The 11,353-nt window shown below is 49.0% G+C and overlaps 1 protein-coding gene across 1 annotated transcript; it reads left to right on the top strand.

Moving 5' to 3' along the window:
- Positions 1-8,021: 8,021 nt before the first annotated feature.
- Positions 8,022-10,082, top strand: LOC127046295 (pumilio homolog 3-like). The gene is given in 2 exon segments (XM_050943147.1): positions 8,022-8,250; positions 8,253-10,082. Coding segments are annotated over 2 exon segments (1,902 nt in total). The 5' UTR covers positions 8,022-8,036; the 3' UTR covers positions 9,941-10,082.
- Positions 10,083-11,353: the final 1,271 nt, after the last annotated feature.

The raw sequence follows: 11,353 nt of genomic DNA on the forward strand, positions 1-11,353 counted from the left end.
CAACCCCCTGCCCCAGCCCAGACCCCCCTCCCATATCCTGAAGCCCTTATTCCCAGCCCCCACTGGCAGCGCTCACCCCCGCACCTTATCCCTCTGCCCCAGCCCCAGCCCCTCCAACACCCCAAACCCCTCATCCCCAGCTCCATTGGGTCACGGACATCAATTTTCTTCAACTGTGTCACCAGAAAAAAAGTTTGAAAACCACTGCTGTAAAGTGTAGTTCTAACCACACATGTGGAAATCTGCCCTAATGCAAAAATAAAGCTGACCTTTACATCCCCAATTACAGACGGCTGTACAGTCTAAAGAACCTCATGCTGTTAACAAACTAAACCTGCTTGAAAATACAAATAGGAAACTTTGCAGATATATAATTGTAGAGTTAAAGAAAAAAACACCTCAATATACAGCTGTGAGAGACTTCACCTGTAGTGGATCCTAACCAATAAGCTTAATTAACACATTTATTCATCAAACTATAAATTACCAAGAAACTAATGCGCTCTCCCTTAACACCTGTTGGATTTTCTAGCTTAATATGACTTTATAATTTTTAATTACATTCCTCGAGGCACAAAATACATTATGATTTGCTGTGTCTAGTCAAACCCTTAAACGTTTTTCCTGGGCCATATGCCATTCCTGTACAATGCTGTGGGCTGCTGCTGCATGTTAATACACTCATTGCTCGGTAAGAAGCCTAATCTGCATATCATTACTATATTATTGCATTTCCCAGTGGTACCTGGGAGAATCACTGCAAGAAAATGTTACAGTTGCCTTGAAAAATAACTAAAGTTGTCCACGACTGCAGTCAAACTTAATTTCATCCCCCTGTTTTGCTCTGTAATAGAAACACGTGCTTGATTTCACATGCCGATTACTTAATCTGGACTAAAGATTTGAAAGGGTATACAGTCCCAAAGGGCTTTGGGGTCTGTCAGAGTTCTACAACCTAGCAAACTAGGGAAGAGTGGTCTAGAGGAAATGACTATGAAGGCAGGTGTGTGACTGGTTGGAAGACCACACTCAAAGCATAGTTACCAGTGGTTCGCCATCATGCTCAGAGGAGGACATCGCTAGTGGGCTCCTGCAGACGTATTATCTAATATGAATGATTGGGATAATGGAGTGGAGAGTATGTGTATAAATGTAACCCACCCTTTCCTCCCTGGGTTACTTGGGAGCAGACAACATTCTCCTGTGCGCCTGGTGCTGTTGACAGTAAAGGAGATCCCGAGTCTCCCTGCTGTGATGTTAGATAGGTGGGGTCCTCTTTCCAGCCCTCTGCTGCAGTCCTTTTGCTTGTCAAGGAAATTCATCTTAGCGGCGCCTCCGTCTGTCTGGGTCCTGTACACATTCACAGGCAAGCCTGGGACGCTTCCCTGAGCTAATCTGGACAATGGGTCTAATGCAAAAGGACCAATTATAAACAGCGTGCACCCAATATACCCTTAGATTAGAGCTAACACATCTTTATTTAACAATTTAAGAAACCAGGACATAACAGCCTGAAATTAATTAAAATGTCACAATCAATTTAAATCAGCAAGGGGCACTTCAATAAATCAATTGGTAAATTGCCGTTCTCGGCAGTAAAAGAAACGTAACCAACTTGCATTTACACTGGTACCAGTTACTCCAGCCCTGGATGTCAGAGTTACAGATACTGGCTTGCACAGTGGCCCGTGAAGATCTTGAAGCTAGGGACAGTGCTCTGTTGGTCCAGCAAAGCAGTCCAGCCCAGGCAACACGGGAGAGAGTAATTCTAAGTTGGGATCATTCCAAGCTGCACAACCCCTCTGGAGACAGGAGTTGTTATAACCAGAGATCAGTAAGCCTGGATCCTGATTAGCCAATAACTAGGGCCCTACCAAATCATGGTCCATTTCGGTCAATTTCACAGTCAGAGAATTTTAAAAATTATAAATTTCACAGTTTCAGATATTCAAATCTGAAATGTCACAGTGTTGTAACCATGGGGGTCCCAGCCCAAAATGGGACTGGGAGGGGGATTGCAAGGCTAGTCTAGGGAGGTCACACTATTACCACCCCCACTTCTGTGCTGCTACTGACGGCAGCGCTGCTTTCAGAGCTGGGCTGCCAGTCAGCAGCCACGGAGCTTCCTGCAGGCAGGGAAGGTTCCTAGAGGTGGGTCTGACTCAGCCCCTGCAGGGGAAGAGCAAGTTCTGTCCCTGCCCAGCCCGTCCAGGACTAGCAGCTGGAGCCCAGCACACACTAAGAGCCCCCAGCCAGGGCCAGCTTTAGGGCGATTCAGCCGATTCCCCGGAATCGGGTCCCACGCCCCTAAGAGAGCCCAGCAACATCCCGAAGGCGCTGCCGCCGAAGTCCTGGCCCCGTCAGCAGCGGCAGCTCAATTGCTGCCACGGAGGAAGGTCCCCTCCCCCGAAATGCCGCCGAAGGCACCTGCAGATGATTGAGCTGCCGCCGAAGTCCTGGCCCCGTCGGCAGCGGTAGCTCAGTCATTGCCACTGTCCTTCCTCTGCGGCAGCGATTGAGCTGCCTCTGAATACAGCAGTGAGACTTCGGCAGCAGCTGCTTCGAATCGGGCCCCGCGGTGCCTTAAAGCCGGTCCTGCCTCTAGCCCTGCCCCTCCCCTGCATTAGCCAGATTTCATGGGTGAGACTAGATTTCAGGGGGAAGATCAGACTTCGCAGTCCATGGTGTGTTTTTCACAGCTGTGAATACAGTAGGGCCCTTCCAATAAGACCACTGCATCTCTTCCCAGACTCTTCACTGTCCTCCTTCCCTTGCAAGCACTTTCTCAAACAACAATAGTGGCGATTACTCATTCACGCTGCCTTCACTGATGGTCAACCTCAGTCAGCACGTCGCTCGGACTGAAATTCTCCATGATCACACAGCAGCTTTCCTATACGTTACAGATAGGTGCTTAAGGGGCCGACCACCCTGTTACCTAATGTGATTTGTTGGTCTGAGGCGGACACTGATGAGAACCACATCTTGTGCTTTATCTGTTCAGATGTTTCTCCACACGCATTCGTGATCGTTTCCTTCTGGGTTGTCCGTGACTTGGAAATGGGCCACCCCCTCTCCCCTTTTGCCCATTCACTCCTTCTGACTAGGTTATACCCAGTGACTTGAACATTCGAATCACACGAATCAGCCCACCACCGCTTAGTAACACCATCTAGGCCCAGGTGAACTTATACTCATAAATGAGCAATTCCAACTCCTCTTGTTTGTTACTCAGGCTACTACTACTAGCTTGAGTGTCTAAGTAATTAGAGAATTTCTTCTCCTCACGGCTGCTGGGGCCTTGATTCATTTTGCTCTCAACATCACAGTTTTGTGCTAAATGCATGTTCATTTGCTCTGTCTTTTTACCCTCCTCTTTTGTTATTAGTTTAATGCTCTCTTGTCTAATCTCGCCAACCCATTCCCTGAAAGGTGGGGGTTCCCCTTCTACTCAGATGAGGGCCATCCAGACTTAAAAACTGCTCCTCCCCATAGAATGAAGACCACAACACCAAAACCTTCTCCCTGACACTGGTTGCAATTACAGTTCTTTATGTGACCCTCCCACAGAACTCCTGGGCTACGTTGGGCGTGCAACAAGTAAAGAATCCATAAGATATGCCGGTGGGATGGCTGCCCACTTAACCAATACACAGGGGAATGAATCAGGGACCTCCACAGTTAAAAACATAAGCAGCTACAGTTTGATCTAAAGCTTCCTAGTCAGGGCCTGCAATAACTTGTATCCTCTGCGGATCACAGAGAGTATGGGCTTCAGGTTTGTAGAAATTTTGGTGGTGCCCAGAACCCACCCCTGCCCAAACTCCGCCCCCAACCTGCCCAAGGCTCTGGGAGGGAGTTTGGGGGAGGGAGGGGGTGCAGGGGTGAGGCTGGGGATGAGAGGTTTAGGGTGTGGGAGGGGCTCAGGGCTATGGCAGAGGAGTGGGGTGAGGGCTGTGGGGTGGGGCTGGGGATGAGGGGTTCATGATGCAGGATGGGGCTCAGGTTTGGGGCAGATGTTAGGGTGCAGGGGGATGAGGGGTTTGGGGTGAGGGAGGGGCTCAGGGAAAGGGTAGGGGTGTAGGGGGATAAGGGCTCTGTTGGGCTGGGAATGAGGGGTTTGAGGTGTTGGAGAGGCTCAGGGCTGGGGCAGAGGCTTGGGGTGTGGGGGGATGAGGGCTCTGGCTGGGGCTGGAGATGATGGGTTTGGGGTGCTGGAAGGGCTCTGACCTAAAGCAGAGGGTTGGAGTGCAGGGGGATGAGGGCTCTGGCTGGGGCTGGGGATAAGGTGTTTGTGGTGTTGGAGGGGTTCAGGGCTAGGATAGAGAATTGAGGGTGTGTGAGAGGGTGAAAGCTCTGACTGGGGGTGTGAGCTCTGGGGTGCGGCAGGGCTGGGGATGAGTTTGGGGTGCAGGCAGGCTGCTCTGGGACAGGGGCCAGAGAGGAGGATTCCCCCCAGCCCTTTCCCTGCCGGCAGCAGCAAGCTCTAGGGGAGAAGCCCCCTTTTCCTGCCCCCCCAGCAGCACACTCACCCCCATCACTGTCACTGCATGGACTCCTAGGGCCCCTCTCAGGTCCAGGAATCTCCCTTGCTTCCCCCGTGGTGGGTGCCTCCTTCCCTGCTGTTGCCCCGACCATAGCCTCACTGGGGTTGAGGGATGGGGCTGCCTCTTTGCCCAGCATGGGGCAGGAGTGGTGACTGTGGGCGGTGGGCTGTGCTGGTGGAGGGCCCTGCCGGAAAAGGGAAGGATCTGAGGTGGAAGGGCAGGCTCAGAGTCAGTCTCTCCTGGGAGTCGAGATTGGCACGGACGAGGCAGGGACATGCACGGGACCAGCAAGGGAGGGGCCAGGGGACACTTGGGGGAGGCATGGGGGGGCGGCAGGTGGGGCCGGGGGAGACCCAGCCCCAAACATTGGTGGAGCTGGGCCCCTTGGCCCTGAATATTGCTGATGCCTGGGCACCACGTAGGTATATAACTCACCACCCATGACAGAGGACGACCTCCATCACACCTTCACCAGTGGATTACACAGGGAACTGTGTGCACCTGACAATCCCGTAGGACCCTCTACGAATATGGATTGATTTAGAGTAATCAAGATTTGTCTCTTCTCATCTAGGGGGAAAAAACCCTGCAACAGTTCTGTGGGGTTTGGGCACCTTTTGGCTAATACTTCTGCATGTGGATCTGGTCTAGTGAGAAAGGTAAAGCACTTCCAACCCCACTGTGAACTGCTGTCACAAAAGCACATCTGCATTTGATGAAGCTTACTGATTTTGTAAAACTATTGCTCCTTCTCCTCCTGCTTATGGAAGCGCGCACGGCAGCTCTGACTGTGGCGGTGTTATGATTCACTTGTATCTTTCACCGAGGGCTAATGCCTCATCTGCAGGGACTTGCCTTCTGAACATTAATCACAGTTTGTGGACTCTTCATTTTTCTTTGGTTGCAGCTGCGCTTTTATTCCAGTGTTATGTACTTTCTTCTGCTATATGTGGCAGAGGCATTTGTCATTACAACTACGTAGGGTGACCACTAACTGCTAATAAACGGTGAATTGAAAACTACACGTCTCTGTATATGACCTGAAAACAAGTACAAGAAATTAAATTTAAGTGTCCTCATGAAAGGCGTTAAGTTGCAAAATAAATTGTAAGGATCTAGGCTTCTCGTTAAGCAGCGCATCGGGCTTGGTTTGATTAACGGAGGAGTTTAAGTGTAAGTCTCTATGCACCAGGCAGTCAGCTGATCTAACTCTGTAGTACTGTCACCTAGGGTGACCAGACATCTTGATTTTATAGGGACTGTCCCGATATTTGCTTGTTTGTCCTGCGTCCCGACCTCTCTTTGGTCAGGACGTGAATTGTCCCGATATTTTGCCTCTGCTCCGGCGCACAAGCGGAGCCCAGAGGGGGCTCGCGCCCTCCCCCACCCCAACTCCGCCTCCTCCTTCCGCCATTGGATCTCTCCCCAAATCCCCACCCTTGCCCCGCTTCTTCCCCAAGCACACTACATTCCTCCTCCTACAGGGCTGCCCAGAGGGGGGGCAATTTGCCCCAGATCCCGGGCCCCACAGGGGCCCCCACGAGAATATAGTATTCTATAGTACTGCAACTTTTTTTTATGGAAGAGGCCCCCCAAATTGCTTTGCCCCAGGCCCCCTGAATCCTCTGGGTGGCCCTGTCCTCCTCCCTCCCAGGCTTGCACTGATCAGCTGTATGGCAGCGCAAGCGCTGGAGGGAAGGGGGAGGTGGTGAGGACAGGGAAATTGGGAGGTCAAAGCTGCTGTGCACCTAGATAAGGGCCTATGACGCAAGGCAGAGTGGGCTATGGGAGTGCAGGGGGCCGCGAGCTCGGCAAGGCAGCAGTGGCCACAGCCATGTCGCAGGCACTGGTTCCCTCGGAGACTCGGAAGTTCACCCAGGCGCTCAGCAAGCCGGGCACGGCGGCCGAGCTGCGGCAGAGCATCTCCGAGGTGGTGCGGGGCTCCATGTTCGTGGTAAGAGCTGGGCCGGGCAGGGACTGCAGATACTACCCACCCCTCAGCTCTGGTTGGGCAGCGGTGGGGACAGTGCTCCTCTCCTCCCACTCAGGGGCAGGGGCACATCCCCGCTGGGGTGAGCGGGAGCCGATCACTTCCCCTGCCACCAGGGAGCATTCTCCGCCAGGCACCGGGGCCTGATGCTTCCACCGAGCTCCCTGCATCAATAGGTTTCTGACGCCCGTGGCGGGAGGGAGCCACCGGGCTGTCACGGCTCGGGGCTCGTCCACGGTTCATGGCAGGGCATGTCACATGTGCCTCCTGTTGGGCCACGGCTCTCTGGCCTGGGCTGTGTGGTCCGTGTGGCCCAGCGGAGAGCCAGCTAGGGATGCTCCCTGTGTAGGTGGGTGGCGCAGCAGGGCTCTTCGCCAGCACAGCACTGGGAGTCCCCGCCGTGCTCCTCAGTGCGGCTGCAAACTTTCATCCAGTCACAGCATGTTTCCCGCTGTGCGTTGCGTGGAAGTCTGTGCGTGTGTCTGAAGAACTGGTACAAAAGGAGATGCGATGGCACTTTGTGTGCCCTCCTCACCATGGTAACGCGTATGCTGGGTCGTTCCTCTTTATCTCTCTTCTGAAATCTTCCTAACCCCAGAATTAGAACCCGATGTATCACTGGAGATGGAACAGAGGCAAGCTGGTGGGGGGGGCTGGGCGTGAAGCTCCGGCAGCTTTCCCCCCACACACACCCCGCGTCCTGATATTTCACCTGTGTGATCTGGTCACCCTACTGTCACCCTCCATCTCAGAACTCTTTGAGGAAACATCCAAAACCAGCTTTGCTCAAGAGATCATTTTTGTTAACATCAAAGGACCGAGTCTATACCAAGGGGAAAAAATGTGCTTTCACCATTCACATTCCCACATCCTTTACTGATTAATCTTCTCTGTATAACTGTTTACTGTTATTCTGAGATCTGTGAGATCAAAGCTTTTAAAGACCAGAAAGGTTTTAATCACATCTGACCTCCTACAAAGCATAGACCAGAGAATTTCAGAGACGGAACATATCTTTTAGAGAGAGATCGAATCTTGATATCAAGACTTCACAGAGGCCACTGGGGCAAGCCGCCCATTGTGGGGGTCACGTGCAGGGAGGGGTGAGTCCCCCCTAACCTCCGCGACCTCCCTGCTAGGCCCAGCCCGGCCCATCCGGCGCCACAGTGCTAGCGGGATCTTTGGGTTGCCCGTGGGGATCCCTCGGTGTCCGTCTCGCGGGGGCGGGTGAGGGGACAGGGCCCGCTGAGAAACTCCTGGGACACGCGCTGCGCCTGGCCCTTCTGACGGGTGATACCGCGCAGGTGTCCTGTGCTGAGTGCTCTGAAATCCTGCAGCTCACAAAGCCCTTAATCGCTGGCGTCACCCCCCATTTCATACCCCGCTCAGCGCCGTTCGTGCCTGGCTTCCTTGCCCACAAACGTCTGGGTCCTGCCTCTTGCGCCTGTCCAGCAGAGCTCTGCCTTCTCCTACTTCACATCCCTCCTCGTGTCACTGCTATGGAAGCCAAAGGTAAAAAGAGATTCAAGGGGAAAAATGGAAAAGCACCACAAAGAAAACATAAATTTAAAAAAGACAATGATTCTGGTCCACCAAAGAAGTTTCACAGCAAAGGAGACGAAGAAGGAAAGCCGAAGTTCAGACCCAAGAAGTCTGAGAAAGGAAACAAAAAACTTGGTAAGGCAAGTATGAAACAATTCAAGAGTAAGCAGCAACAAAAAAGTTCACTAGGAAGAGAAAACTCCAGGAGAGTAATGAGGGGAGGTCAGCACTTAAGAAACCTAAATGGAATGATTTTCAAAAGAAAAAGAAGGAATTAAAGCAGGGCAGACCATTAAATGACAAAACAAATTATGATATAATCATCAAATCAAAACAGATATGGGAAAGTGTGAGAAGGAAAAACTGTGACAAGGAGAAGCAACAGAAGCTAATAAATGAACTACATAAACTGCTTCAGGGGAAAATTAGAACTATGGCATTTGCACATGACTCAACACGAGTTATCCAATGTTTCAGTCAGTATGGTAACGACAAGCAAAGGCAAGAGATATCTGAAGAATGAAAAGATAGCCTACTAGAACTGAGCAAATCCAAATATTCCAGAAATATTGTCAAGAAGTTTCTTATGTATGGAACAAAACCACAAGTTGCAGAAATAATTAAAAGCTTTAATGGTGAGGTAAAAAAAATGCTCCACCATTCTGAAGCATCTGCTGTGGTAGAGTATGCATACAATGATAAAGCCATTCTGCAGCAAAGGAACATGCTAACAGAAGAGCTCTATGGGAATACATTCCAAGTTTACAAGTCCCCAGTTCACCCTACACTGGACAAAGTATTAGAGGCTCATCCTGAAAAGCAAGAGGTCATTATGGATGAAATGAAACAGATTCTTACCTCAATGGCACAAAAAGAGGCTGTGATAAAGCACTCACTGGTACATAAAGTATTTTTGGACTTTTTCATCCATGCTCTCCCAAAACAAAGATCTGAAATGCTGGAAGCAATCAGAGAAGCAGTAATCTACCTGGCACATACACATGATGGAGCCCAAGTAGCCATGCATGCTTTATGGCATGGTACACCCAAGGACAGGGAAATCATTATGAAAACCATGAAGACATATGTTGAAAAAATAGCTACTGGTGAATTCTCTCACTTGCTCTGGCTGGCAGCGTTTGATTGCATTGATGATACCAAGCTCATGAAACAGTTAATCATATCTGAGATAAGTGGTTCTTTGCCCAATATTATAAACAACAAATATGGAAGGAGGGTCCTGTTGTACTTGCTAAGTCCAAAGGATCCTGCACTTTTCTTACCAGAGATCATCAAAATTCTGCAACAAGGAGAAGGAAATGCTTACAGTAAAAAAGATTCAGACATCCGCCGTTGTGAACTTTTAGAAGCCATTTCCCCAGCCTTGTTAGGTTATCTGCAAGAACATGCCCAAGAAGTGGTGATGGACAAAACTATGTGCGTCTTGGTGGATGATATTTTAGGATCTGCTCTTGGTGATGTCCAGCCTGCCATGAATGCAATTGCTAGTTTGGCAGCAGAGGAGCTGGTTCCAGGTGGCAAAGATGGGCAGCTTCACATCGCAGAGCATCCAGCAGGCCATCTGGTTCTGAAATGGTTAATAGAGCAAGATGAAAAAATGAGAGCTAATGGAAGAGAAGGATGTTTTGGAAGAACATTGGTGGAATGTGTCAGCCTTAAGAATATGAAGTCCTGGGCAGAAGTAAATCGAGGTGCCATGATTCTATGTTGCCTTCTCGGAAGCACAGATCAAGAAGTGGCAAATAAAGTCAAAGGAGGACTAAAAAGCCTCATTCCGCAATTGGAATGCAATAAAAATGTAAAAGGAATAGAGGGTCTGCTAGAGACATTAACTTCCTAATGTAAATGAGGTTCAGAAAGACCAGTTTCCTGTCATTGTAACCAAATGCAAGTCAGCGGATGTTTAGCACAGTGTTTGATTATTTTTGTAATATCCTTTGTAAAAGTGCATTTGTAAATTAAACTGTTTCTAAATTGAAAAAAAAAAAGACTTCATGTGATGGAGAACCTGCCACATCACTAGGTAAGTACAGTAGTTCCATTATCCTCACTGGTAAAAATGTGCTTCTTATTTTGAAGCAGATTTGGTCTAGCTTCAGCTGAGACCCACTCCATCTGGTTATGCTTTTATCTGCTAGCTTAAAAGCCCCCTCCTAACAAAAATCTCCAAGTCTTCTTGGGCCTAGTACAATCCCCCATGCCCTCAACATCACAATCAAGAATCAAATTGTCTTTTAGGAACACAGAAACTTCACTGTAACATTCATTACTACAGCATCAGTCCCTTCTGTTTACTTCCTAAAATAATATAAATATGATCAAAGAAAAACTATATTTCTACATTTATTCACTCAGATACAGTGGAAGTAAGAAATGAGAGCTTCTTCTGTAAACTGCTTGGGGCAGCCTATGGACAGGCATAATGTCCCAGCCTGGATTGGTACATTCCATTTTGGACACCTTGGTGACGATGTATTGACAGGCTGAGAGCAAAGGCTATAAGAATGATTGAGGATTGGAGAGAGGAAGAAAGCTACATATGCACGACTTACACTGAGACAACAGAGAACTTAGAGGTGTATGTAGAGTTCAAGGGGTAACTGCCAGGAAGGGAGAAGAAGAGGGGGGAGAGAAAATTAAGAAATCACAATTTACCAAGGATCATGGCTGATTCTCCATCATCGGAAATTTTTAAACACCAAGATTGGATTTTTTCTAAAAGACCTGCTCTACTTCAACCAGGAATTAATTCAGAGACATTCTCGGGCTTGTGCTACGCAGGAGGTCAGACTAGAGATGATCACAATGGTCCCTTCTGGCCTGGGAATCTATGCATCTATGAAAAATTCAGGGTGGATATCAAGAAAACAGTCTTACCAGTTAGGTCTCTTTGGCTCTTTGGAAACCCTGTTGTGCTTGGAACATTTAAAAACACAAATAGACAAAACTAGAAAATATAGTTTAGTGAACAATCCTGCTAAAATAATGAACTACCTGAGCTACCCATTTTCTCTCTGATCTGTTCTTGCATTTTAGGCACACTTTAGAACAGTTATTTCCACATATTGACTTGGGCACCCAAGAAAGGTGCAAAGTATCCTCAGTACATGCATGCAACATCTCATTAAAAGAAACTTATCCCTGGTTAACAGAGAAGAGCTGCACTAAAAATTTTTTACCTTCTCCCCACAGAATCTCTGCCGTTTAGCAAACAATTACCCAAGAAAAATCCCTGCTCAAGTTTAGGTCACTT

The sequence above is a fragment of the Gopherus flavomarginatus genome, chromosome 3, assembly GCF_025201925.1.
Source record: "Gopherus flavomarginatus isolate rGopFla2 chromosome 3, rGopFla2.mat.asm, whole genome shotgun sequence".
Taxonomy (NCBI): domain Eukaryota; kingdom Metazoa; phylum Chordata; order Testudines; family Testudinidae; genus Gopherus; species Gopherus flavomarginatus.